Source organism: Nelumbo lutea, chromosome 2 (genome assembly GCF_056320005.1).
Source record: "Nelumbo lutea isolate HS-2025 chromosome 2, American lotus-T2T, whole genome shotgun sequence".
NCBI lineage: Eukaryota > Viridiplantae > Streptophyta > Magnoliopsida > Proteales > Nelumbonaceae > Nelumbo > Nelumbo lutea.
Genome location: NC_142685.1, coordinates 92,546,856 through 92,559,718, shown reverse-complemented (window position 1 = coordinate 92,559,718; position 12,863 = coordinate 92,546,856). Strand labels below are relative to the sequence as shown.

Genomic DNA, 12,863 nt, shown 5'->3' with positions numbered 1-12,863 from the left:
TTTTTATTCCCCTCTCCACCATTCCATGTTTCCAACCCCAACTTTCCTTTCTGCAATTACCCTATCATCAGCTTGCGGCTTTGTAGCTTCTCTAGAACCTAGAAATACTTGGTTCCAAGAGAAGAGGAGGCTCCAAAATCTTTTCTTGTTCAAAAGTTTGGATCATACTATTCATCCTACTTGGAGTTTTTGCTGGGAAGTCTTCTGAAAATATATTAACACTCTCACCACATTCATTGACCTGTCATTCCTCCTTACCTGGCCTCTCCCTACTCAGCCCCAAGTGAACTTCCACTACTTCCTTACGAGAACACTCTACCTAGAAGAAGTATTTGGTACCAGTGTCTCATTGTTTGGGCTATGGTATCCCACCCCAACAGTCTCCCTATTCTCCGCAATGTTAACACCTCCACTATTTGTCATTGGGCACGAAGGTGGGGCCTCTTTCGATACAAGCCTTCCTCTTGAAATAGAATATTTGTGTTCAGGAAATTCTCTTGTTTGTTGTACAAATCCTCCTCATCTTCACCGTCACCTACTGTAGCAGCCTCCAAAGTCTAAGCCAAATTCTTCATCTTCCAACTCATCGCAATCCTCCCAGCCACTATCATCAACATCAGTATCCTCCGATCAATGACTTGCATATCTAGGGTTGGGGCAATCCATCATATATTTTGCTTTAGAGCTTCAACATCACCTCCAATCTCGGAACCCACTGCACCATAGTCCTTACCTTCAAACTTAAGTTTGAGCTTTCATGGTCTTCAATTTGGGACAATGATAGAGTAGTTTTTCAGTCCCTAGACTGTTGCTTCTTAGGGAGTCTCATATGACCACTAAGCTTACCACATCAGCAACCAGTTTCCAACTCGCCAAAATTCTTAAGCAAGTTCCAAATTTTTCCACAACACAAAACACAAGGTTCAATCAAAGTCTCGCCTTTACCTCAGCCCATATGAACCTTCTTCTCAGTTGGGCCCCATAAAGGATCATCCCTTTTTTACTACTTCAGCATTGATGGGACTACCTGGTCCCATTGAATTAGTTACAATTATTTGAATAAATTTCCTTCCCCATGCTTTTCTCAACTCCCCTCCCCACTAGCCAACTATTCACTTTCCTTATTTAACTTGGCTACCAAAGTATTTTCTCTACCCACTTTTCTTCTTCAACCTCTCAACTCTCTCTCCAAAGTGACGCCTCACGTTCCGTCACAATCCACGGTTTCATCCAAACCTCATCCAAGAATACATCGATAGATCTAGGAACTTCCCTCAGTTTCACTCCGGCAATCTCTAACTTTGCAGCTCGAAGACTGGAGGTATTAGAAGATATGGGGGCACCTCCAATCACCATCACAATCTTCTCCAATGAAGATTTCATTCAAAGGTTGAAGGGAAGTCCCACCAATTTAATTACGAAGGCACCATCATGCAGCTCTTTGCTATTACAAGACACAGTCTAGCTTTGGACTGGTATTACACCCAGTTCTGTGTCCACACTATAGGAATCCACCACTTTGTCTTTTTTTCATTAAAATAGAAAAAGTACATCCTAAATGGATGTTAAGGCAACACCTAACAGAAAACATAAACATAATGGAGACCACCACTAATCACCATCCTAAATTCAAAATACAACTTTGAAATTTGAACACCCAACACCTCCCAAAAACTTTCCCCTAAACCTTTCTCTTGACTTGAAAAAAATTCAGCCAATATTAAGACTCAAACTGCCACTGAATGCCAACAGCCGCCACCAACTTGTCCAAATTTCCTTTTCTTATCTTCAAAAAGTCTTCTCTTTCTTTCCATCCCCAGAAAATGGCAAATGGAAACTAGCACCCAATTATCTTGGCCAACTTTCCACCTCTGATTCTTGGCCCTGATGATAAAATCTCTGTAGGTAATCTTGGTTGGAAGTTTCTGACTCCAAGGATTGTCATGAAGAGGAATCAAAAGAAGCCAGAAGCTGAACTGAAAAGAAAAGGTGGCTAACAGGATAAAACCCTTCTTCTCCCATCTCCCAAGCCTCTAACAATCCAGGAGAACCAAGGAGCTGATAGAGATGGCTTGTTTTGGGCTAAAATGTAATCTGATGCATTTTGGGATATTGGGAACTTATTAGCCTTTTTGGGATTTCTTGGTAACTCTAACTTGATAAGCTCTTGAGGATGACATCCCTGTCATCATATTGTACTGCTATAGCATTCTTTAATTATAATAAAATAATTTCTACTGATCAAAAAAACACTCCAGGAGAACAATCTCATTCTTAAAAGCCTTCTTTTCCAACTCAGCCTTCACTTCCCCTTTCTATCTTTTGCTTCAGGCAATCAGGCATCCCCTCCACTCTTCTTCTACCAAATCCTCTCCCTTCCCTTCTCCTTCCTCCCACTCCCCTCCCCCTTCCCCTACGATTTTTATCTTATTTCCTTCTCTCTTGCTTCTTTCAAACTACTTAATTGCCTTTCTTACCAAATTCTCCCCTCCCAAGAAGAACAAACCCAGAGATTTACCCACCTCCGCCTGTCTCTCCACTAGCTTCTCAATCTCCATCCTACATCTCCCTCTTTTGTGCCATCCTTCCCCTCAACGCCCTCAGCCCTCCTTTATCCCCTCAGCCCTCCTTTATCCCCTCTGTAGGTAATCTTGGTTGGAAGTTTCTGACTCCAAGGATTGTCATGAAGAGGAATCAAAAGAAGCCAGAAGCTGAACTGAAAAGAAAAGGTGGCTAACAGGATAAAACCCTTCTTCTCCCATCTCCCAAGCCTCTAACAATCCAGGAGAACCAAGGAGCTGATAGAGATGGCTTGTTTTGGGCTAAAATGTAATCTGATGCATTTTGGGATATTGGGAACTTATTAGCCTTTTTGGGATTTCTTGGTAACTCTAACTTGATAAGCTCTTGAGGATGACATCCCTGTCATCATATTGTACTGCTATAGCATTCTTTAATTATAATAAAATAATTTCTACTGATCAAAAAAACACTCCAGGAGAACAATCTCATTCTTAAAAGCCTTCTTTTCCAACTCAGCCTTCACTTCCCCTTTCTATCTTTTGCTTCAGGCAATCAGGCATCCCCTCCACTCTTCTTCTACCAAATCCTCTCCCTTCCCTTCTCCTTCCTCCCACTCCCCTCCCCCTTCCCCTACGATTTTTATCTTATTTCCTTCTCTCTTGCTTCTTTCAAACTACTTAATTGCCTTTCTTACCAAATTCTCCCCTCCCAAGAAGAACAAACCCAGAGATTTACCCACCTCCGCCTGTCTCTCCACTAGCTTCTCAATCTCCATCCTACATCTCCCTCTTTTGTGCCATCCTTCCCCTCAACGCCCTCAGCCCTCCTTTATCCCCTCTCCCAAGATCTCCCGCACTCTCACATCCTCCATACGATTCCCTTCTTCATCAATTCCTTGATGGTTCAAACTTCTTTTTTGTTGTGTATTCTTTTCTGTTGTCCATCTCGTTTATCCAGTATAGGAAGTTTTCTCTTTCTTCTGTCTCCCCTGGCAACCCCTTCAACAGTTCCGCTGTCTTCCTCTTCCCTTAAACTATTACTTCTGTAACATATCCGAAGACAGTAAAGGGTTCAAACCTCAGCATTCAAGCAGGGCACAATCTCCAAGGATCTTGAGCCAATTGCATCAGTCTCCTTTCCTCCTAATGTCACCAAACAGTCCACCTGGTTGGCATTGTCACCTTCCCTGTCTTCAGCTTCTGCAATCCTCAACTGTTTATATTTCCATAATAAGGTATTTGCACATCTCAATCTCAATTTGAAATTTGCTAGTATACCTTAATTTGGAAATGTCAACAATGGGGCTACAATGTAACTGAAATCAATATCTAAGAACAGTGTGGTCAGGTAACAGGTGCGAGCCTAGCATCCTTGTTAATAACTCCTGTATATAATATTCTTTTTGTTTTTATAAACAAATTTCATGGTTAGCAATCAAATATATATCTAGTTTACTTACTAATTTTATTCACAACATAGATCCTCCAAAACAATGATTTTTTTAATCAGTAACAAGGAAAAGATTTTTAGCAAACTAAGAAAAAAGAGACTACAAAAAAAGGAAACATTGGAGGACCATAGCTTCCCCATATAACCTCAAAGAAAAAAGAGATTAGTTACATAGGCCAGGCCTTAACCCTTGCTAAACTAACAACTAGGGAATTTACAGACCACAACACTAATTTGAATAAGTTGTCCGTCCTATATTGCCAAACATCATAGATCTTACCTCCCTAATATGATGATGAAGCATTCAAAAGTTATCCTAACCATTTAAGTAGCACTAAATCATTTTTCCTACATGTGCAACTTCCAATAAACAACTTCTCTCAAGTGGGTAAAGAAATTCATATATTCTTTTTATCTACCATTAAAAAAACCAGGCTTCTTACAGACCACAACTATGTAATTCTTCATTTCTTTTTTTATTGGTTATATAGTCAATGAAATTTAGAGAAATAAGTAAATATCCTTAACCACTAAAAAAATCCATGCAAGACCTCAAATTTTCAAAGTTAAGAGAAAGACAGCCATGAATCTTATCTTTTGTCCTCCAAACATACAGTTGACTTGAAACCAGTGATGTAATCCTCAAAGAGAGAAGGGATGTAGATCAGAAATCTTATAATCTATCTCCCGGGACTCTCAATGAAATATTGAGGGTTTGTACATTTTCACCTCCTACAGACCTTCCTCAAAAATTGCCAACCCCTTCGAAAAAAGATTGTATCAACTTTCTATCCAAACAAATCCACGCAGCCATATCACCATTGATTTTAAAATCAACCAACACAAAATCCACTTCATAGAAGTATACCCATCCTCTTAATGAAAATAAGATTTCCTTTTTTCAAGAAAAGATAAGGGATCAAATTTCTCTTTTTTAATTTTTTTTATCAGCATGAAATTGATTTTACTAATTAATTATATTTAAGATAACAGTACAGTTTGATGACAATAAAGTCATCCCAAGTAATGTTTGCTAGGTTACATAGAAGCCTAAAACAACTTCTGCCTTTCCGCTCCCTGTTTAGCAAGGGAATCAGCAAGGATCAAAAAAAAAAAATTCATAGATAGCAGGCTCTGCCCAAACAATCCATAAGCAAAACCACCTATACAGACCCTACCACCATTAACATGAGAAGGTGATAAGAAACCACTGTGGAAATAAAAGGCAGACCCTACCATCAATAACAAGAAACAAAACCACTTAACAACATCAGGCGAATATCCACCCTGGACCAATATTATAAAACAAAAATCAACACCTTCAACTTCTGGAAACACCAATTACCATTCAGTGAAGAATAAACATTTGCTACAGATCACTAAGACACCCAAACCTCCATAACCAAGGTTCTGCTATTCTTCTTAATAATGCCTAATAAACTACACAACCCCCATTTGTAGGGATGCAAACAGATCAGATCAGATTAGAATCAGTGTATATCTGAATCCGATCTGATAAACCGTAGATCTGACTCAATCCAATCAGGTCTCATAAATATTGATTCAAATTCAAATCCGATAAGGATGTCAGATATCCAAATCTGATCCAATCCAATCCGATTTAATTTTAAAAAAAATAAAAAATTATTAAAAGAAAATGTGAGTTTAAATAAAGAAAAACAAAAAAAATACAAGTATTTTTTCAACTATCTTCATCATATTTATATATATATATACATGTTTTTATAAAAAAATTACAAAAATGCAATATAAATAACACATTTATACACTAATTGTTCCAACAAGGCTAGTTTTATGAAAATCCACCCCCCCCCCAAAAAAAAACAATACTATTGTGCATCCTGTAAGACCTCTACTTCTAACTAAAAACTACAAATCATTAATTATCAAAAGAATATGGGGATCATTTTTATCAGTAAAATAATATGGAGACCAATACCAGAAGTTTCATGAATATCTGTTCTAAGTATCAAATGTTGTATAAATTATAATCAGTCTGATACTCTATTATACAACTTGAAAAGATTATTTAAAATTTAAACCATATACGTTTAAACAGAAAAATGTATCTGACAAAAAAACAAATGCCTGCATATAAGGAGACAACTCCAAAAGTGTTTAAAGACAATACTTTTGATGAATGTGTTCCACTGCCTGTTCAGCAATCTGTTCATGGCAAGTGTCAATGTCCTGAATGAGCTCATTAATGGCCTCAATGACATCGTGTTTAAGCTTCCGGCTCCGTGTACTTTTATCAGCCGCTGTAAAGGAGAATATATTATTAAATATCAAAGTCAAAAACCATCAACCACTTGGATGTGAGAGTGTTTCTTTTACACATTTACCCACCCAATCATTAATAAAATCTTTCTTGCTGATAGATAGATAGATAGATATCAAACAACAAAGGTGGTACATCAACATATGAAATGTCCAAACACAGTTTAAAATTCCATTTACAGTTAAAAGAGATTCACCTATGCAAGGTACATAAGTCACTAAACTAAATTGATTAAAACTTTCAAATGCTAAAAGAATACCAACAAAGAAAAAAAGAGTATGAACTGTAATTAAAACAATCTTTGCAAAGGCAGAAACATTGGACAGCTTACATTTGCTTTTTCCTTCAGAATCACCTCCTGAAGAAGAAGCATGTGGAACAGCTCCTGAGTCTGGTACACCCTCAAGAAGAGCATGCAACGAAGGTGGGCGCAAAGTACTTCTAAAAGCAGCAGCAACTGCTGCAGCAGACAATGCCGGGTGATCATCTTTTGCAGCATCATCTTCATCATCACTTCCAACTGATAAACACAATCCACCAATAGCATTCGTGGCAAGAGAAATATCCTCCTCCCTGATGATATGCAAAACACGTCTCACAATGTTTCCAACTGCAAGTTCTGCAATCCCATCCATGTATCAATGTTACAGATAATTAATATAAGAGACTCAATCAGATCCATACCACTTGGGACATAGCATAGTAGTTGTACAAGTATAACACATGACAACTAGAGCAAGCCAACAAATCCATGCACCATAACAACCTCTTAATCCACTCTAAATATGAGTGCTTAGAAAAAATAAATGCTATGCCATGATGGCCCCTTGCCCACAGTTAACCCCAGGTGCATATCAAGGCTTTGGAATCCAAGAGCAATTACCTGGAATGCAGTGTGGTCACAGGGACAAGTTTAGCTATTCTTTTAATGTGAATGTCCTGAACATGGCAACAGCATCCAAAAACCGATTTTACAAAACACTGAGTGCCTTCCAATACATTCATTAAGATTACACTCTCATCAAATAAACTATCATTAGGTCTAATCACTTCTTTGGTGATTTTTTATCACCACTTCTTGTGTTATTAACTTTCTAAATGAAGTTTTTCTTTTGCTGTCATATTTTTCTGATTGCTTTATTCAGCCATATCGTTTTTTTAAGGCTGTATTTTTCCCACCTAAAATGGATGGAAAATTTTTTTTAGAGATAGATATTTAAGCTATTACTTCCACAGTTCCACCTCTTTGCAGTGAACATTGTTGTCCTCCCTTTTAATTTGTTTAAATGTAGATGACAATGAAAACAAAGTTTTCATCATAAAAGTGGTCAAGTATATAGCTCAAGTATTTCATCCTGAAAAGTTTTCCGTCCATTTTACTTTTAAGCAAGCAAAGCTAAGGGAGAAAAAGAAGAGCAAACCAAGAACGAGAAGATAATAATCTGCGCATTCTGAATTGTACCATGACGAGCAGAAAAAGTGGTTAGAAAGCATACCAACAGGATTCGCCGCTACCAGCTGCTCTCCAACAGCTTTTACAGCATCAATTAAAGCCCCGGCTTGATTCGTATAAGGCACTCTTTGTTGAGAAATCACAGATCGTAGCAACTCAGCTGTCTGTCTAGCAGTTGCATGTGATCCCTCAACCTTACTGCCGGAAATTGAAAAGCGAAATCAATCATTATGCCAAAAAAATCCAATAAAAGTAAGCCCTGAATAACAAGCTAAATGGAAGATCACCGTCTCTTAAGCTTGATAACAAAATCATTCACAAGGGATTGTGTGTCTGGCATGATTAATACCAATTCCTTTACCTGGAGAACAACAAAAACAGTTCAAATGACTTGCGTTCTTAAAATTAAAATCAGTAGCAAAATGAAAGGGAATAAATAAAAAGAAGATGATGACGATGATGGTAACGAAGAGAGATTGCTCAGAACCGTAACTAGAGGAATTGAATTACATTAACTTGCACTAATCAGTAAGAAATTAGAGAACCTGAAAAAACAATGCACTTAAATTTGTAGGGTTTATAAGGAGGGGACAAAGAAAACACTACAATTGAACCGGATTCCATTAAAAATTGAATGAAACAGATTGGCGCTTACACAAGAAACCGAAGAATAAAAAGAAGGATATATTGAAGTATAAATCTAGGGTTTTAGAGCTTCAAAACTTCCTGCAAGTTTGTTTGGGTTTTCAATTTTGCGGAAGCCAGAAAAAAATATGGTGAGTTCTCGGAATCGGATCGTATCACGGAGTAAAACGGAATATGGATATGAAATGCCACGGCCCGGTCCGTACAGGTGATCGGGTGAGGTCAATGAGTAACCATGCTACCCATGTGATGTGATAATAACTATTAAAATAAATTATTTAAATAAATAAAATTTTATAGATAATAATATATTTAATTTAATAAATTAAATTAATAAATAAATAATCACGGCCATAGGCAATAGAGTGAAAGAGGAAGAGATGATTTTGTTATTGTATTTTTGTTTTATATAATGGAATAATTATAAATGGTTAAGTAATAATTAATTTAATTTAATAAATAAATAAATTTAATAAAATAAATTAGATAAATAAACAATCTAAATATATACGGACCCCTATGATTTTGGAAATTAACTAACTTATACCCTTATTGTTTTAATATTATCTTTAAAGTACCGTTATTCGCACAACTCCCTTCTCGTCAAGCCATTTACACGAGACTTCATGTGTTTGATTAATTTTAAATTATACCCAAAATACCCTTTTTCAGCAAGTGGACCGATGCACACAACAACCTCCACTTGCAAGGCAACGCCTGTATTTCCCATGGTTACTCGTTTCTCTCTCTCTTTGGTGCACCCACTGATCAATGATCATGTTTTCCTTATCGCTACAAGCCAGAGGATATCATGAAATTATAGCCTTCAAAACTCGTTATTTGGGAGAAAATATCCAGAGAGAGAATGATCACCATCACTGAAAGCAACACCTGAAAACAAGCAATGTTACTCGACCAACCACTATGGGACGAAGAAATCGAGCCTGTGAAAAAGAGAGAACGAGAGATAGGAAGACATTGCCAAATCCGCGAGAAAGAGAGAGGTTGTTATCAAATTTGCCGCTGTAAGTTGCAACGGGTAGTGGTGGAACAAGGGAAGTGAAAGAGTAAGGGAGAGAGAAAGAGTAGGAAAGAGAACTGTCGCCGTTTAAAGGAGCTCAGATCAAATCATCACTGCTGGTTTGCCATAATAGAATTAAACCATAGCCATTCTATCAACAATATTCAGTATGATGAATGGATCTGAGAGGTAAAATAAAGAAAGAGACAATTGGTCAAAAAGAAAGAAATCGTATGATTTATTATGAAATTTGAGGGTAAAATAGGTTTTAATCTCTAAAGAGAAAACAAGAACCTAAACCTAAATCTGGATTGGTACTGAGAGGTACCTGGGCTGAGTCAACCTTTCCCTTTATTCCCAACTCTAGATGCCGATAAAACTCCGGGAGAAAGGAAACCTGAACACAGATTGAGATAAGGGATTACTTGAGCAGAATATGGCCTGAGAACGATATGCACGAAAGAACGAATGGTTGATGTTTACTCCAACTTGAGGCTAATGAATGGATGGAATCAACCTCTGAACTAGACGGCTGATGTTGTGATGGACTTCGATTTGATATGATCAGACAGTGGTTGGTTTCAGTCTTCCGAGCACCAGCGACGGGTTTTTCGGTAAACAATGGAGATTGAGAAGTGGGGAGACTTCAATCAGCAGTCCGGTGAGCGAACCGACGACGAAGATTGAGGCGAGAACCAATAATCGGACATGAAACACTTCATAACGCCGATTCAATGAGAGGAGGCAGCTAAGAAAATGGAAACGAAAGAATAAAGAAAAACAGGGAAGAAAGCAGCGGACTGGAGGAAGAAGAAGAAGAAGAAAATAGTGGTTTTGGGTCAAACTGAGTCCAAAAAGGGTCAAACCCGGGTTTCCAGGTCAATGATCGGCATTTTTTGGTCAAATATTAGAGGGTTGAGGTGACCCTGACCGTAAATGGTGGTTTTGTGTATACGGGGTTCACGAGATAGACCGAACCAGAATATTCTCAGATGAATGGGTAAATGGGAGTATTTTCTTAATGAAATTTAGCAGGGTGAAGTCGGATTGGGCCAAATGGCCGGATTTGACAAATTTGGAAAGGAATTGATTCGGCTAATATGAAGTTTCATAATAGAATCTATGTGTGATCGAAGGGAGAACAAAGGCAGTTTTGGGTGAAATTTCATGGGGTAGGTTTTCTTAGTAGTTTGAGGTGATTGGTAAGGTTAGATCAGGCCATTTGGGCCCAAATCCGGCAGATTTAGAATTCGGTCAATCTAAAACCTCGAAATAAAATTTTTTATGTGATGGAAGGGCAAACGATGGTATTTTAGGCTGAAATTTCACAGTTGGGTATTTAGAGGTGTACGGGATATGATGGTGAGGTCTGATCCGCCTTTAGAGGGTTAAGGCCATAGGAATTTGGGTCACCAGGATGCTTTGGAACAGAATTTTTGTTTAAGGGATGGACAAATGGGGGAATCTAGGGCTGAAACTTTATGGTTAGGTTTTTTTATGTATCCAAAGTTTAATGGTGTGGTTTGACTGGTTCGGATTTGTCAATATCAAGGGAATTTGGGTTCTGAGTGTTTAGGGTAATAAGATAAGTCAAAATGGAATCTTTGTTTGGTGAGAGGGTAAATAGGGGAGTCTTGAGTTTAAATTTTGTGGGTAGGTGTTTTGGGAGGTCATGGGTCTGATGGTTGTGTCTGATCTAATGGTTGAGGTGTAATTGGGTGTTGATCGGGGCCATCAGATAGGTATCAGGCATGTTTAATGGTGAATTTGAGGATGGGTTTGATTAAGCATTTGGGTGAGTTGGAGGTTCAGGTGGTGGACTGAGCAAAACTTGGATGGTGACAATTAAGATATATAGGAGATGATTTTATAAGTTATCACCATTTTGCTTTAGATTAAAGGTTAGATGATGTAAAAAAAAAGGTGCAGATGTTCATTTAGTTTTAGGTGAAATGTCTAGTGATGAAGAGGAAAATGATATTGACATCATAAAAAATAATAAATATTTTACATAAATTAGATATGTATAATATTTTATCATTATTGAAGTCTATTTTAATTTATAAAATTTTATATTATATGAAATGTAAGAGAAATTTAGGATTTTGGACTTCATACGGAAGTATGTAATTATTGTGGAGCAATTCTTTGGTATGAAGAAAGAAATTAGAATACATCGAAACCTTTTACTCAAAAATTTTCAATTTGTTGTCAAGTTGAAAGAATTAAACTGTTTTAACTACAAGAAACTCTTGACTCATTAAAATAGCTTTTAGATTATAAGGGAGGAAGCAGATCTACAAAGTCTAGAGACAATATTAGAGCTTATAATTGCACATTTACCTTTATTTTTGTGGGAAGAAAGATTGATAATTAGGGTCCTTAAGCATTTTGTTTAAATGGGCAAAACCACAAAATAATTAGATCTTTACTCTCATTGAGTTGAAAATGACTAGAATTTGTACAACTCAACATATGATGCAATTAATGAGGTATAGAATAGAATGAATGCAGTAAATGATAGTGACAGTTAAAATGACTTTGATAGAGAAATTGTTGAAGGGTTATTTAGTATGTTGGATGAATATAATGTTCTTTCAAAGGTATTTAGAATGGTGAGAGAGAGAGATTTTGTGAAGAAAATTTCATTCCGATCCGATTAAGACTCGTTGGTAATCGTTGTAGAAATGAATGGCAATACAACTTATCAACTACATGTAAGATTGCAACAATTTTTTTTGGAAAATGAAATAAATATGATGCATATTGAGATATAATCTTTAAAAAAAAAGATAAGATGGTCTCATTAGAATTATTGAAATGCATCCAAGTTTTATGGCAATGAAATATCCATTATTATTTCCATATGGAGATGATGGATTTAAAGTTGATTTATTGTCAACAAATCCTCAGCATAAAGAAAAGCACGAACATGACCATGTGTGTATTACAACAAAGGCAGTTTGAAAGGCAAACATTAAGTTAAGGTGGACATTTATTTCATTAATTTGTTGTTGAGTCATAAACATGCATAGAAGAGAACAAGTTGATTTTTTTCAGGAATAGGTAGTCAAACATTAGAGTTGGACTTTATAAGGGTCTAAGATATGCAATTGTTTCAGGAGACACTAATGCATCATTTGTACGACGATGCGTGGTATTACAATAAAATTTCATTGAATGTCTAAGATATATGCTACAAAATTATCAGGATCCAATGGCAATCTATAGATAAATAGAAGTGTTTGATATCTTTCTTACATTCACGTATAATCCAAAATGAAATAAAATAAAGACATTTGTAGAGATGATACGTGGTTAGAAAAAAATAAGATAAACTAGATATTGTTGCTTGTATTATCAAGATTAAATTAGACCAACTCATGAGATATTTGAGGAAGAATTCCTTATGTTTGAGAATAATCGTTGTAGGTATTGATGAGGGGTGATTTGGCCCAACCTAATAAACA

General features: G+C 36.7%; 1 protein-coding gene across 7 annotated transcripts in view; it reads right to left on the bottom strand.

Annotated features, from left to right (window-relative positions):
* LOC148871976 (NagB/RpiA/CoA transferase-like superfamily protein) overlaps positions 1 to 10,258 on the bottom strand; it is a 42,117-nt gene extending 31,859 nt beyond the window's left edge. Inside the window, exons 1-6 of one of the 7 annotated variants that reach the window (XM_088970799.1) lie at positions 9,877 to 10,258; positions 9,722 to 9,790; positions 8,015 to 8,088; positions 7,771 to 7,925; positions 6,606 to 6,893; positions 6,125 to 6,254 (exon numbers count right to left, since the gene is read on the bottom strand). In XM_088970799.1, the coding sequence (XP_088826925.1) occupies positions 6,125 to 6,254; positions 6,606 to 6,893; positions 7,771 to 7,925; positions 8,015 to 8,067 (626 nt within the window). In that variant the 5' untranslated portion in view covers positions 8,068 to 8,088; positions 9,722 to 9,790; positions 9,877 to 10,258. Of the gene's footprint in view, positions 1 to 6,124; positions 6,255 to 6,605; positions 6,894 to 7,770; positions 7,926 to 8,014; positions 8,089 to 8,220; positions 8,575 to 9,034; positions 9,791 to 9,818 lie in introns of those variants that run through there. The other 6 variants (XM_088970798.1, XM_088970801.1, XM_088970802.1 and 3 more) reach the window with 6 other exon arrangements.
* Positions 10,259 to 12,863: the final 2,605 nt, after the last annotated feature.